The sequence below is a fragment of the Phyllopteryx taeniolatus genome, chromosome 14 (assembly GCF_024500385.1).
Source record: "Phyllopteryx taeniolatus isolate TA_2022b chromosome 14, UOR_Ptae_1.2, whole genome shotgun sequence".
In the NCBI taxonomy this organism is placed as follows: domain Eukaryota; kingdom Metazoa; phylum Chordata; class Actinopteri; order Syngnathiformes; family Syngnathidae; genus Phyllopteryx; species Phyllopteryx taeniolatus.
This window is the reverse complement of record NC_084515.1, coordinates 1,306,412-1,323,034: the sequence shown is the minus strand read 5'-3', so window position 1 is coordinate 1,323,034 and position 16,623 is coordinate 1,306,412. Positions and strand designations below refer to the sequence as shown.

General features: G+C 42.0%; 1 protein-coding gene across 2 annotated transcripts in view; it reads right to left on the bottom strand.

Moving 5' to 3' along the window:
• Positions 1 to 16,623, bottom strand: part of LOC133489302 (contactin-associated protein-like 4) — a 112,980-nt gene that overhangs the window by 71,986 nt on the left and 24,371 nt on the right. For both annotated transcript variants that reach the window (XM_061798242.1, XM_061798243.1), the window contains exon 2: positions 12,197 to 12,307. In XM_061798242.1, the coding sequence (XP_061654226.1) occupies positions 12,197 to 12,307 (111 nt within the window). The remainder of the gene's footprint in view (positions 1 to 12,196; positions 12,308 to 16,623) is intronic.

The following is a 16,623-nucleotide window of genomic DNA, read 5'->3' as shown; positions in this document are numbered from 1 at the left end:
TTACATGATGGTTTGAACCCAAATTTTGGTGTGAGAAGGTAGGATCCAGGATTTTTTTCCCAACATCTTTTTAAACAGTTTGAGTTCGACTGAGAAACATTCTAGCAAAAACAACTAAGGTTTTGGGGAGAAAGAAAAATCTATTTTGGTGTGAGAAGTTGGGATCCAGGACTTTCTTTCTCATTAGTTACAAATTTAGCCTTGGTGGAGGTGTACACTCTACTGACTGACATACAGTACTTGCAAGAACTACTAAGGCTGTTGAGAGGAAGAAAATTTTATTTTTGGCATGAGAAGTTGGGAACCAGGGTTTTTTTCCACATTTGTTAGCGTTGACGGAGGTCTACGCTCTCCTGAGTGACCAAAAACCACTAGCAAAACTTTCAATGAAATAAAAAATTACGAGGAAAAAACTGCTAAGGTTGTGGAGAGGAAAAACAAGTAATTTTGGTGTGAGAAGTTGGAATCCAGGAATTTCACCACTCAAAGTTGTGAATTAATTGAACAAATGTAATTTCTTTCCTCTTGTTTTCTGGGTTCTTGTTAGTTAGTTAATTGACTTATTTTTAACGGATAGTTGAATTATCATTAGGTGCACAGTGACTTTGTTTCAGCTGTGAAAGGCTGTGTTTGCGACCATGTCTTCATTAATTAGTCCTCGGAAAACGTAAATGCTGACACGTGAACTTTGAAGGGTCTAAAAGGCCAAACGCTAATGTGCTCCGGATGACAAGACGGAGGAGTGAACGGTTTGATCTTTTCCGGAAAACGGCCAGGTTAAAGGAAATCCGGGAAAGGAAATCTACGCCGTGGGACACCTTGAAAAACCCGAGTGCGGCCTGTAAATTTCAGTGATGTGAAGGCGGGTAATAATAACCATCCTTTTACCATATTTAGGTACATGAGAGACATTTAACACCTTATTATTATTATTATTATTATTATTATTATTACCCCACCTCTCGCCCGAAGATAGCTCCAGCATGCCCGCGACCAGAGTTAGGATAAGTGGTACAGAACATGGATGGATGGATATTATTATTATTATTATTGTTTTTTAGAGTTTTCAGATATACTGTACTATAGTTATTATTAGCACTTTATTGTTTTATATTAATTATTAGTATTCTGTCTTACTGATGCTAAGTACTGTGTCCTTGACTGGCCTATAAAAACAATATTATTAATAATAAGTTGATTTATTATTCATTCAGGCGGCACGGTGGGCGACTGGTTAGAGCGTCAGCCTCACAGTTCTGAGGAGTGGGGTTCAATCCCCGGTCCCGCCTGTGTGGAGTTTGCATGTTCTCCCCGTGCCTGCGTGGGTTTTCTCCGGGCACTCCGGTTTCCTCCCACATCCCAAAAACATGCATTAATTGGGGACTCTAAATTGCCCGTAGGTGTGAATGTGAGTGCGAATGTTGTTTGTTTGTATGTGCCCTGCGATTGGCTGGCAACCAGTTCAAGGTGTACCCCGCCTCCTGCTCGATGACAGCTGGGTGAGGCTCCAGCACGCCCGCGACCCTAGTGAGGAGAAGCGGCTCAGAAAATGGATGGATGGATATTATTCATTCATTCATCTTCCATTCCGCTTATCCTCACTAGGGTCGCGGGCGCGCTGGAGCCTATCCCAGCTATCTTCGGGCGAGAGGCGGGGTACACCCTGGATTGGTTGCCAACCATTCGCACTCACATTCACACCTACGGGCAATTTAGAGTCTCCAATTAACCTACCTTGCATGTTTTTGGGATGTGGGAGGAAACCGAAGCACCTGGAGCAAACCCACGCAGGGTTTAATATTTTTTAATTTACGTGTTCATTATCATTACCTATAGCCGCTAAACTAATCTATTCGCGGTTCGGCACCCGCTGATTGACCTATTTGTGGAATTTTTTTCAATTAAAAAATAGCTTTGAGGTGCAAATCTGAGACCATGGTCCTCAGTCGGAAAAGGGTGGCGTGCCATCTCCAGGTCGGGGATGAGATCCTGCCCCAAGTGGAGGAGTTCAAGTATCTTGGGGTCTTGTTCACGAGTGAGGGAAGAATGGAACGGGAGATCGACAGGCGGATCAGTGCAGCGTCTCCAGTGATGCGGACTTTGTATCGATCCGTTGTGGTAAAGAAGGAGCTAAGCCGAAAGGCGAAGCTCTCGATTTACCGGTCGATCTACGTTCCTACCCTCACCTATGGTCACGAGCTGTGGGTCGTGACCGAAAGAACGAGATCCCGGATACAAGCGGCCTAAATGAGTTTCCTCCGCAGGGTGTCCGGGCTCTCCCTTAGAGATAGGGTGAGAAGCTCGGTCATCCGGGAGGATCTCAGAGTAGAGCCGTTGCTCCTTCACATCGAGAGGAGCCAGAAGAGGTGGCTGGGGCATCTGATTCGGATGCCTCCCGGACACCTCCCTGGTGAGGTGTTCCGGGCACGTCCCACCGGGAGGAGACCCCGCGGACGACCCAGGACACGCTGGAGAGACTACATCCTTCGGCTGGCATGGGAACGCCTCGGGATCCCCCTGGAAAAGATGGATGAAGTGGCTGGGGGAAGGGAAGTCTGGGCGTCCCTGCTACAGCTACTGCCCCCGCGACCCGACCTCAGATAAGCGGTAGAAGATGGATGGATGGATGGATGGAAAAATAGTTTTTTGTCCAAGATATCCCTGCACTTCGCCGCATTCAACTTTCCTTCGATTGCCAGTCGTCCTGTCCCAGCAGCCGATAAACATCCCCACAGCATGATGCTGCCACCACCATGCTTCACTGTTGGGACTGTATTGGACAGGTGATGAGCAGTGCCTGGTTTTCTCCACACATACCGCTTAGAATTAAGGCCAAAATGTTTTATCTTGGTCTCATCAGACCAGGGAATCTTATTTCTCATCATCTTGGAGTCTTTCAGGTGTTTTTTTTTAGCAAACTCCATGCAGGGTTTCATGTGTCTTGCACTGAGGAGAGGCTTCCATCAGGTCACTCTGCCATAAAGCCCCGACTGGTGGAGGGCTGCAGTGATGGTTGACTTTCTAGAATTTTCTCCCATCTCCCGACTGCATCTCTGGAGCTCAGCCACAGTGAACTTTGGGTTCTTCTTTACCTCTCTCACCAAGGCACTCCTCCCCCGATTGCTCAGTTTGGCCGGACGGCCAGGTCTAGGAAGGGTTCAGGTCATCCCAAACGGCTTCCATTTAAGGATTATGGAGGCCACTGTGCTCTTAGGAAACTTAAGCGCAGCAGAATTTTTTTTTTGTAACCTTGACCAGATCTGTGCCTTGACACAATTCTGTCTCTGAGCTCTTCAGGCAGTTTCTTTGACCTCATGATTGTCATTTGCTCTGACATGCACTGTGAGCTGTAAGGTCTTATATAGACAGGTGTGTGACTTTCCTAATCAAGTCCAGTCAGTATAATCAAACACAGCTGGACTCCAATGAAGTTGTAGAACCATCTCAAGGATGATCAGAAGAAATGGACAGCACCCGAGTTAAATATATGAGTCTCACATTGTTTGTTTCTATGTGCCCTGCGATTGGCTGGCAACCAGTTCAGGGTGTACCCCGCCTCCTGCCCGATGACAGCTGGGATAGGCTCCAGCACGCCCGCGACCCTAGTGAGGAGAAGCGGCTCAGAAAATGGATGGATGGATGGATATTGTCAATATATTTATTTTAATCTAATGTAATTCTATTTCTAATCTTATTTGAATTTTATTTAATATAATTGTAAACATTTTAACATAAACATCCTTGTTTTAGGCGGCACGGTGGCCGACCGGTTAGAGCGTCAGCCTCACAGTTCTGAGGAGCCGGGTTCAATCCCTGGCCCCGTCTGTGTGGAGTTTGCATGTTCTCCCCGTGCCTCCGTGGGTTTTCTCCGGGCACTCCGGTTTCCTCCCACATCTCAAAAACATGCATGAATTGGAGACTCTAAATTGCCCGTAGGCATGACTGTGAGTGCGAATGGTTGTTTGTTTCTATGTGCCCTGCGATTGGCTGGCAACCAATTCAGGGTGTCCCCCGCCTCCTGCCCGATGATAGCTGGGATAGGCTCCAGCACGCCCGTAACCCAAGTGAGGAGAAGCGGCTCAGAAAATGGATGGATGGATCTTTGTTTCATTCAAATTGAAAGCAAATGTATGTACAGTAGGCGGCACGGTGGACGACTGGTTAGAGCGTCAGCCTCACAGTTCTGAGGTGCGGGGTTCAATCCCCGTCCCCGCCTGTGTGGAGTTTGCATGTTCTCCCCGTGCCTGCGTGGGTTTTCTCCGGGCACTCCGGTTTCCTCCCACATCTCAAAAACATGCATGAATTGGAGACTCTAAATTGCCCGTAGGCATGACTGTGAGTGCGAATGGTTGTTTGTTTCTATGTGCCCTGCGATTGGCTGGCAACCAATTCAGGGTGTCCCCCGCCTCCTGCCCGATGATAGCTGGGATAGGCTCCAGCACGCCCGTAACCCAAGTGAGGAGAAGCGGCTCAGAAAATGGATGGATGGATCTTTGTTTCATTCAAATTGAAAGCAAATGTATGTACAGTAGGCGGCACGGTGGACGACTGGTTAGAGCGTCAGCCTCACAGTTCTAAGGAGCGGGATTCAATCCCAGGCCCCGCCTGTGTGGAGTTTGCATTCTGTGCCTGCGTGGGTTTTCTCCGGGCACTCCGGTTTCCTCCCACATCCCAAAAACATGCATGAATTGGAGACTCTAAATTACCCCTAGGTGTGCATGTGAGTGTGAATGGTTGTTTGTTTGTATGTGCCCTACAATTGGCTGGCAACCAGTTCTGGGTGTACCCCGCCTCCTGCCCGATGATAGCTGGGATAGGCTCCAGCACGCCCGTGACCCTAGTGAGGAAAAGCGGCTCAGAAAATGGATGGATGGATGGATGTACGTACAGTATTTGAGTTGTATACATTGTAATTGTGTTTATTTTATGGTGTTTATTTTAATTTCATCTAATGTAATTGTATTATCTAAATGAAATGTCAATGGTTTTTATTTTAATGTAATTGTATTTATTATAAATAATTTTTATGTAATGTATTTAATGTAAGTTAAATTTATTATATTTGATTTATTTTAAGGTCCTTTCTTTCTTTTCTTTTTTAAAATATTCCTTAAATTTCAGTTAGCAAAAATGTTTTCCATGCCAGGCTTCTTTGAATTCCACGCAAATCCAAAGTGGAAAAATTCTCCTGGAACAGACGCCGTTGGACCTTTGGGCGTCTGTTCTTCGTCAAGCGTATATTGTGAGTGTATTACGCTGTCACTTCTTTCCCGTCGTCACCTGACACCTGACACTTCTCAATTTGTCTGTCTCGGCCTAGCGGAGCGAGGCCCTCCGAGCAAGGAACAAGGACGCGTCACGGTTGGACGACCGCAAAGACGACGACGAAGCCGACCAATAAGACAACCATCGAGACAATGTCGTTCTCTGTGTGAGGCTCGAATGGACGCCAGGCTTACAGGCTGCTGAATAATGCAAAGAAATTCCAGTTGCTGCCCCAAAAGATAACCAGGAGAGTGAAAGGAAAACCTGAGTTTGTTACTGCCGTGCTTAGTTACTGAGGTAATTTAGTTCATTACTGTAGTTAGTTCTTTCATTACTGGAGTTATCTTGTTAATGTAGTTAGTTACTGTTGTTATTTCCTAAGTTACTAATGTTATTTGGCTTGTTACTTAGTTAACTACATTGTTAGTGTATTTGGTTAGTCACTGTAGTTAGTTTGTTACTTGGTTAGATAGTTACTGTAGTTAGCTTCCTACTGTAGTTAGTTTGTTACTCTATCTGGTTATAAAGTCTGTTACAGTATGTTTTGTTACTGTAGTTTTTTGTTATTCACCGTATTTTAGAGAAGGAGAAGGTTTTCGTCCAGGATATCCCTGTACTTGGCCGCATTCAACTTTCCAATCGTCCTGTCCCAGCAGCTGATAAACACCCCAACAGCATGATGTTGCCACCACCATGCTTCAATGTTGGGACTGTATTGGACAGGTGATGAGCAGTTCCTGGTTTTCTCCACACGTACCGCTTAGAATTAAGGTCAAAAAGTTCTATCTTGGTCTCATCAGACCGGAGAATCTTATTTCTCACCATCTTGGAGTCCTTCAGGTGTTTTTTTAGCAAACTCCATGCGGGCTTTCATGTTTCTTGGACTGAGGAGAGGCTTCCGTCGGGCCACTTTGCCATAAAGCCCCAACTGGTGGAGGGCTGCAGTGATGGTTGACTTTTTAGAACTTTCTCCCATCTCCTGACTGCATCTCTGGAGCTCAGCCACAGTGATCTTTGGGTTCTTCTTTACCTCTCTCACCAAGACCCTTCTCCCCCGATTGCTCGGTCGGGCCAGCTCTAGGAAGGGTTCTGGTCATCCCAAGCGTCTTCCATTTAAGGATTATGGAGGCCACTGTGCTCTTAGGAACCTTAAGTGCAGCAGAAATTTGTTTGTAATGTTGGCCAGGTCTGTGCCTTGCCACAATTCTGTCTCTGAGCTCTTCAGGCAGTTCCTTTGATCTCATGATTATCATTTGCTCTGATATGCACTGTGAGCTGTAAGGTCTTATATAGACAGGTGTGTGGCTTTCCTAATCAAGTCCAATCAGTATAATCAAACACAGCTGGACTCCAATAAAGGTGTCGAACCATCTTAAGGATGATCAGAAGAAATGGACAGCACCCGAGTTAAATATGAGTCTCACAGTAAAGGGTCTGAATACTTTCAGTTTTTCCTTTTTAATAAATCAGCAAAAATGTCAACAATTACTTGTTTTTTTCTGTCAATATGGGGTGCTGTGTGTACATGAGGAAAAAAATTCACTTAAATGATTTTAACAAATGGCTGCAGTATAACAAATAGTGAAACATTTAAGGAGGTCTGAAAACTTTCCGTACCCACTGTATATATAATAGTTTGTTACTGTCATTAGTTACTGTAGTTATTGTTTACAGTTAGTTAAGGTAGTTAGTTGGATAGTTTGTTTGTTTGTTTGTTTGTTTGTTACTGTATTAAGTTACTGTCGTTATTTATTTTTATGTAGTAGGTTTGTCGCTGCAGTTTGTTCACTATTGAAATTAGCTACTGCAGTTACTTTGTTGCAAAGTTACATTAGACAGTTGCTGCAAAGCTTTCTACTAATTAGACTATCAATTATTGGGTTAGTTAGTCTTAGTCAGCGAGTTATTTCATTCAGTTCAGACATGCAGTCAGTAGCATACAGTCAGTTAGTCAGTTGCTACTTGATTTGTCGTCTCTCCACGCCGCCTCGTATCAGCTTGTAATTAAACTTTAATTATACTTTTAAATCCAAGTCCTTTGGGAAAAAAAAGTGATTACAGCAGCCCAATTATTTTCTTGAAGTCTGCGTAATTGCCTCGGTGTGGCGTGGGAGCGTCAGGAAGCGATCAGACATAAAGGGCGCTATTAACATTTGGCATGCGGCACCGGACCTGGAAAGCCACACTAGCAACACGCTAACCATTACAATGGCAATTACGCAAAGACAATTCAAAATACAACGAGCGGGGTGTGGAATCTTTCCTTCCAAATGGAAAAGAAATCTTGTTCAAGACAAGGAAACGCTGCCAAATAATGAGTTAAGAATTCCGACTCCAAAAAAATCATGAAAATTATACAATAACACTTTTCATTGACACACACAGAGTGTCACAGTTAGTTAGTTAGTTAGTAGTTAGTTTATTTGTTTGTCACTGTAGTCAGTGACTAGTTAGTTTGTTACTGGATTTAGTTAGTTCATTCGTTCTTTGGTTGGTTAGTTAGTTCGCTACTGTCGTTAATTTGTTCTATCGTTAGATAATTATTCTTGTTCAGAAAATGGATGGATGGACGAATTGTTTGTTACTGTAGTCAGTCAGTGAGTTACTTTAGTTATTTAGTATGTGGTTGATTAATTTTTTCGTGAGTTAGTAACTTAGTTTGTTACTTTGCTGGTGTGTTACTGTAGTTAAGTTAGTTTCTGTAGTTAGTTGCTAAAGTTTGTTTATAGTAGTAATTATGTTAAAGTGCGGCACGGTGGACGACCGGTTAGAGCGTCAGCCTCACAGTTCTGAGGATCCGGGTTCAATCCCCGGCCCCGCCTGTGTGGAGTTTGCATGTTCTCCCCGTGCCTACGTGGGTTTTCTCCGGGCACTCCGGTTTCCTCGCACATCCCAAAAACATGCATTAATTGGAGACTCTAAATTGCCCGTAGGTGTGAACGTGAGTGCGGATGGTTGTTTGTTTCTATGTGCCCTGGGATTGGCTGGCAACCAATTCAGGGTGTACCCCGCCTCCTGCCCGATGACAGCTGGGATAGGCTCCAGCATGCCCGCGACCCTAGTGAGGAGAAGCGGCTCACAAAATGGATGGATGGATGGATTATGTTAAAGTATGCAAGTAAGCAAGTAGTTTGTTACTATTGTTATTTTGTTCATTCATTAGTTAATTAGTATTGTTTCTTACTAAAGTTAGTTTGTCAGTTAGTTAGTTGTTAGTTAGTTAGTTAGTTGGTTAGTTAGGTAGGTAGGTAGGTAGGTAGGTAGGTAGGTCACTAGTTTGTCCATGAATTTTTTGTTGGTCTGCTCAAGTCCTTATTTTCAGATCATGAATAATCTATATCTAAATCTGTCAAGCTAAAGGTGCTCCACTGAGGGTGGCCAACACTAGCGCCCCCTACAGGACACATATGGCTTGGCGAAGGTCTGCGCTCTACTGAGACCACTCTTGCTTGTTTATTGTTGTAGTTGTACGACATGATTAAAGCTGAGGCAAATGAGAAGATTTGTGGTGGCAAAGTCAGCTCGGAGTGAAGTATTGCTGACAGAAAAAGATCATTTAGCATGCTGACGGCGGGAGTGAGAGTCTATGTTGATAAAATGCACATTTAAGAGCGGCGCAATCACTTGGGTGTCGCTCACATAGTCCATGTTCATTTACACGGACGTCAGGATGCTCCTCACCGCACACACACTCAATTGGAACGCTTCATCTATTGATTCATTCGCCCGCTTAATACACACACTAACTGTGCCCTTGTGTGTGTGTGTGATCTTTTGTTAGTAACTTTGTTACTTGTACCTGTAGTTTGTTCCTGTTGTTAGTTGATTCGTTAGTGTGGTTAGTTAAGTTGTTACTGTGGTGAGTTAGTTTTTTACTGCAGTTTGTACGTTTGTTACTGTAGTTGGTTAATTGTAAAGTTTGTTGCAGTAGCCACTTTATCCATGTAGTTTGTAACTGTGGTTTGTTGTTGTACGTGTTACTGGAGTTCGTAATGTAGTTTGTAACTGTAGTTACATCATTACTTAGTTGATTACCTAGTTCGTCACGGCAGTTAGCTTGTTGCTGAAGTTAGTTTGTTACTGTAGTTATTTAGTTACAGTTTCTTATTGCAGTTTGTTACAATAGCTAGTTATTGTAGTTAAGGTAAATAGTGTTTGACTGCTGTTAGTTAATTAGTTAGTTAGTTAGTTAGTTAGGTTTATTAATGTAGTTAGTTTGTTACTGGAGTTAGTTAATTGCATAGTTCGTTGTTGCAGTAACTTTGTTAGTGTAGTTGTTTGTGACTGTGGTTAGTTCCTGTAATTAGTTTCTTACTTAGTTGACTACATAGTTTGTTACTGTAGCAGTGCATTATTCAATTACATACTATAGTTTTGTACAGTAGTTTGTTTCTCACTGTAGTTAGTGCGTTATTTGTTTATTGGCATAGTTTATTACTGCACTTTGTTACTCTGTTTGTTTGTTACTGTAGTTTGTTGCCGAGTTCTGTCTGTTATTGCAGTTAGTTGCAGTTTGTTATTGTTGTTTGTTTGTTTGTTCGATTAATGCCGTAGTTATTTCATATTTTTATGCATTACCATTCATATAGTGCATGACTTGTTTTTACACTTACAGCTAAGATTGTTAAAAGCACTGTTAATAGCAAAATGTAAAAAAGAGCATAAACGTGCTTTCCTGTTTTTATATTTTACTGTTAACAGCGGTCATAAATTTTTACACTTGTATGACATCTAAGAGTGTTAATAGGCCAGCGGATGACTTCGTTACGCTACGTGACAAACTACGCAGAATTATAACCTGCCGCCACTTTCCACTGGGCTACATGTGCACTATTTGGCTCTTAACAATCTAATGGACCAAGCAGCATCTGGAGCACATTAACAGCCTGCTGAGGGGAAACTTTTCATAGGTAAAGAGACAGAGATATTTTTACAAGAGAGCTTTTATCAGCTGTGGGAGGCCACAAACGTCAGATCGATGCTCCTGCTAACGTCGCTCTGCCAGCACATTCGCTCCATCGGGTAACGGCAAGCTTGATTTTTTTTTTTTTCCTTTTTGTGCTTGTTTAGCTTGCCTCACTTTGACAAAAATCAATGCTCCCCTCCAGATCCAGCACTTCACCTTAATTTCCTTTATCACTCCTGCAACAACTCCACAACTTTGAGTGCCAAAACGTACTGGAAAGTTTGTGTTTTTTCCGCATCCCCGGGCGGTCTTATATTGATGCCAATTGTCACAAAGTCTTTACTTCGAATGTAACTTTGGGAATTTTAGATGATTACGCTCAAAGGAGACTTTTTAAGCAAGTATTTCACAATTGAAAAGAGTTTCCAGGTGTCTTAATAACGTCTGTGGCATTATGTCCTCAAAGTACCACAAGGATCATGAATTAGTCGTCTATAAGAAGCTAACACTGTTATATCCCTCAAAGCGAGCACCCTGAGAGATGCAGCATTTCATCACCAAGCCACTGAATGCTACTTGTCAATTAATGTAGTGGTATGAAGCATAACATCTGCGATGATTAAAAAGTAAATTCTCATAATATGTCCCGGCGAGCGGCATGGTGGGCGACTGGTTAGCACATCTGTCTCATAGTTCTGAAGACCCGGTTTCAAATCCGGCCTCCCTGTGTGGAGTTTGCATGTTCTCCTCGTGCCTGCGTGGGTTTTCTCCGGCTACTCCGGTTTCCTCCCACATCCCAAAAACATGCATGGTAGGTTAATTGAAGGCTCTAAATTGCCCGTAGGTGTGAATGATTATGTATATTTGTTTATATGTGCCCTACGATTGGCTGGTGACCAGCACAGGGTGTAACCCGTCTTTCCCCCGAAGATAGCTGGGATAGGCTCATGCACGCCCGCAACCCTAGTGAGGTTAAGTGGTACGTAAAATGAATGAATGAATGAATGTCCTGGCGAATATATTGCTGAAAATGTATTTCTGATTTATTTATTTTTTTATATACAGATAGTTGTGTGTCTGGAGTGGCTGCCCATCCAGCAAGTGTGAAATTAACAACCATATTGTTACCCGCCTAATTCTTAAAATGTGTCTCTGAATGAGTCGTTTTAAAATTTTCCCCACATGATGTCACAATTTCAAAGCATGATATGTTTCCTTTAACTTTCCCAATGAAGGATCTTTCTCGGGGGTATTATAGGGGTCCTGGTAGTGAACCCAAGGGTACACCACAAATCAAGGATTTCCAGTGTATTACCCCCAGAATGGTTGTTTTAAGAGGCATCAGGTGCTTACTAATACACAATAACAATTAAGTTTCACAAATAACGAGCCTTTTCAAGGGTATGATAGGGGTCCTGGTAGTGAATCCTGTGGTACACACCACATGTCAAGGATTCTCTGTGTATTAGTCCTAAAACGGCCAACTTGAGAGGTGTCACTTGCTTCCCAATACATAATAACACATATCAATAATAAATTAACTGTATTCAGTTTTACAATTAGATAGCTTTTCCTAAGGGCCTGATAAGGGCCCTTGTGGTAAACCCTGGGGTATACCATAGGTCAAGGATTCTTGGTGTATTACCCTCAAAAGGGCCAATGTAAGTGACATCAGATGCTTACCATAAAAAGACTAACACTTCTGTTTGAATTATGTCAAGTGTCACAAATATGAACCGTTCCCAGGCATAAGAGGGGCCCCTTTAGTGAACCCTGGTGTATACCATAAGTCAAGAATTGCCATTGTATTAGCCCCAAAATGGACAATTGAAGTGGCATCAGATGCTTACCAATACATAATAACACATATTGCTTTTCCATTGAGACATCATAGGTGGAACAATGATAAATGAAAGACAATGCTTAAGGGCCCGAGAGGAGATCAATGGAATAATTGTATTTCCATACCACAGCAGAAAGGCAATGTGTCAGTATGACCTTGTCAGGGTCATATTTCCCACTCACCATCTCTCCTGTTAAGCTTGGCAAAGACTGGAGCGTGACTAGCAGACAACTGGGAGGAGCTTCTGAAGGCCGACGGCGGCAGATTGGACACCAGAGCGCTGTCGCATGCGTCTGTGGATGCAAAACAAGTCATCATTAATAATAATGAACCATCATTTAACCAATCAGAGTAATTAGTTGTTACTGAATCTTATTTTATATATCTTATCAAGACGTTTTGGACAATGTGTGGGAACCATCCCAATATTTACTGTACATAACTTTCTGTACTTTTTGAATTTTGTAGCTGTCCAAATACTTTTGTCCAAACCGTACCATTTCTTCCTTTAAGTGTACCAACCAATACCTTTGACCACAGTTTGACTTCATGTAGATCACGGTGTCTCAGTGCTTTTATCAAAACTCTGACTTTTGTGTATTTTTTTTTATTTCCTGCAGGTGTCTCAATACCTTTGACCAACCTTCTGTAGGTGTCCCAATACCTATGCCCCCCCCCCCCCCCAACAAAAATTCACTTTTTCTTCCTGTATGTGTCCTAATATTTTTGGCCAAAATCCCAAAAATGTTTCCCCCTTTTTGCTTCCAGTGGGTGTCTCAATACTTTTGTTAGAATTCCACACTTTCTTCACTTTTCCCTTCCTGTAAAGTGTCCCAAAACCTTTGTTAAAAAATTAATAAATAAATAAAATCAAAATTTAAAAAATCCACATTTTCTTAACTTTCTATAAGTGCCCCAATACTGTTGTGCAAAATCACATTTTCACTTCCTGTCGGTGTTCCAATACTTTTGTCCTCATGTTCTTCATATTTCTACTTCCTATATGTGGCCCAATACTTTTGTCCAAGCGCCACATTTTCTTCAGTTGTGTGCCTCAATACTTTTGTCAACATTTGCTTCACTTTTTCCACTTCACAGTACTGTACTTCTGTCCTAACTCCCCCTGAGGACGAGGTGTGTGTTCAGAGTTCAGGTCCACTGAGGAAACACTTGAGAGGAGGAAGAATAAGAAGAAGAAATGAAGTATAAGGAGTTTTTTTCCCCCTCCTTTGAAGAGTCTCCAGAGCACTAGAGGAAAAACGGATCTACTAACCGAAATGTTCAGACGGTCAACACAGACGTGACCCCGGCTCCTTCCTGGAATGTTAAGCGAGAGCACCTTGCTGCTCGTCGCAGCACTTGTACTGCTGCACTTGTAAAAGACGCTGGAGAAAAACTCATCTCTTTCCCTCATGTTTAACATTCAGGAAGTACACAACAACACCTCTAGGAAATAGAACTTTCAATTTTTTTAAACACTCAGTTAGGGGAAAGGTTTCAAGCTAGGGTTAAGAGTTCACATTTCGGTTTCAGTTGGTGTTTGGGGTTCAAGTTAGGGTTAGGGCTTTAAATTCGGGTTTCAAGGTAGAGTTCGGGTTCAAATTCAGCTTCATGGTTCAAATTCAGGCTTCAAAGTAGGGTTAAGGATTTCAATTCAGGGTTTCATGGTAGGGTTAGGGTTCATTTGGGGTTAAGGATTCAAATTGGGGTTTCAAGCAAGGGTTAATGTTCTAAATTATGGTTTAGAGATAGAGTTAAGGGTTCAAAATAGGATTCAAGACAGAGTCAAGGTTTCAAAATATGCATACAAGCCTAGGGTAAAATTTTAAATGGTGGTTTCAAGCCCAAATTGAGATTTTGAGTTTCTAGCTTCGGGTAGGGTTTCAAATAAGGGTTGGGGCTTCAGTTTGTGGTTTCAAACCAGGGTTAGGGTTTCCAATTTGGGTTTCAATCTAAGGTTGAGGTTTCACATCATAGTTTCAAGCCTGGGTGCAAATTATGGTTTCAAGCCAGAGTTAGGGATTCAAATAAGAGTTAAGGTGTAGAATTGGAGTTTGTAGCTGGTGTTAGGTTTCAAATAAGCATTGGGCTTTCAATATGGCGTTTCAAGCCGGGGTTCAGATTTTAAATTTGGGATTGAAGTCTGGGAAAAGTTTCTCATAAGGGTTTTGGTTTCAAAATAAAGTTTCAAGCCTGGAGTAGGGTTTCTAACTAGCCTTTCAAGCCTGAATTGGGGTTTCAAATAAAGGTTAGGGTTTCAAATTGGAGCTTCAATCCAGGCTTAGGGTTTCAAGTTTAAGTTTCAAGCCTGCAGTAAGATTTCAAATTAAGTTTAGGGTTTGAAATTGGCGTTTCAAGCCTAGAGTAGGGTTTTAAATAAGGGTTAGAGTTTTAAATAAGGATGTCAACCCAGGGGTTGGGTTTCAAGTGAAGGTTTCTCAGGTTCACTCTCAGTCATCTTAATTTTCTTTTTTGCTTATTTGGTTTTTCATCAGGTTCGTGATTAGCTAAAAAGAAGTGCACACTGTGTGACTCTCTCATCTATAACCGAGACCGGAAATGAATAATAGGTCATAACCGGCGCAATCATGACATTTAAAAAATATATTAGAATAATAAGGGATAAATATATATATATATAATTAATCATGGTTCTGCATCAGCTGTTGCTGTTTGATACGTTATTCTTTGTAAAGGCCAAACTGGAGATACAACTGTATCGAATCTATTGTACCGATTGAAATAAAAAGCCTACTCTATTACAACCCCAATTCCAATGAAGTTGGGACGTTGTGTTAAACATAAATAAAAACAGAATACAATGATTTTCAAATCATGTTCGACCTATATTTAATTGAATACACTACAAAGACAAGATATTTAATGTTCAAACTGATAGACTTTATTGTTTTTAGCAAATAATCATCAACTTAGAATTTTATGGTTCCAAAAAAGCTGGGACAGGGTCATGTTTACCACTGTGTTACATCACCTTTTCTTTTAACAACATTCATTAAACATTTGGGAACTGAGGACACTAATTGTTGAAGCTTTGTAGGTGGAATTCTTTCCCATTCTTGCTTGATGTACAGCTTCAGCTGTTCAACAGTTCGGGATCTCCGTTGTCGTATTTTACGCTTCATAATGTGCCACACATTTTCAATGGGAGACAGGTCTGGACTGCAGGCAGGCCAGTCTAGTACCCGCACTCTTTTACTACGAAGCCACGCTGTTGTAACACATGCAGAATGTGGTTTGGCATTGTCTTGCTGAAATAAGCAGGGGCGTCCATGAAAAAGACGTTGCTTAGATGGCAGCATATGTTTCTCCAAAACCTGTATGTACCTTTCAGCATTAATGGTGCCTTCACAGATGTGTAAGTTACCCATGCCATTGGCACTAACACAGCCCCATACCATCACAGATGCTGTTTTTTTAACTTTGTATCCATAACAGTCCTGATGGTTCTTTTCCTCTTTGACCTGGAGGACACGACGTCCACAATTTCCAAAAACAATTTGAAAGGTGGACTCGTCGGACCACAGAACACTTTTCCACTTTGCATCAGTCCATCTGAGATGAGCTCGGGCCCATAGAAGCCGGCGGTATTTCTGAGTGTTTTGTTGATAAATGACTTTTGCTTTGCATAGTAGAGTTTCAAGTTGCACTTACGGATGTAGCGCCGAACTGTATTGACTGACATTGGTTTTCTGAAGTGTTCCTGAGCCCATGTGGTGATATCCTTTACACATTTTTGATGCAGTGGCGCCTGAGGGATCAAAGGTCACGGGCATTCAATGTTGATTTTCGGCCTTGCCGCTTACATGCAGTGATTTATCCAGATTCTCTGAACCGTTTGATGATATTATGGACCGTAGATGACGAAATCCCTAAATTCCTTGCAATTATACAATATTAACATTGTCCTTAAACTGTTCGACTATTTTCTCACGCACTTGTTCACAAAGAGGTGAACCTCGCCCCATCTTTGCTTGTGAATGACTGAGCAATTCAGGGAAGCTCCTTTTATACCCAATCGTGGCACCCACCTGTTGCCAATTAGCCTATTCACCTGTGGGATCTTCCAAACAGGTGTTTGATGAGCATTCCTCAACCTTTTTTTTTTTGCCACCTGTCCCAGCTTTTTTGGAACGTGTTGCTGCCATGAAATTCTAAGTTAATGATTATTTGCTAAAAACAATAAAACAGTTAGAACATTAAATATCTTGTCTTTGTACTGTATTCAATTAAATATAGGTTGAACATGATTTGCAAATCATTGTATTCTGTTTTTATTTATGTTTAACGCAACGTCCCAACTTCATTGGAATTGGGGTTGTATAATATGGGGCCTGCGAGTGGCTGGCGGCCAGTCCAGGATGTACTCCGCCTCTTGTCTAAAGTCAGCTGTGTTAGGCTCCAGCTTACGTGGCATGGAAAATAGATGGATGGATGAATATATAATAGAAACAGGAATAAACAGTCCCACAGTCACAATCATAATACCATCCTTTTTATTCTTTATTGAACATATCCAAAAATTTTCTAATACTGTACAGACAATGTTTCAAGTAACATTTTAACATTAACTGTCATACACGTGTAAAAA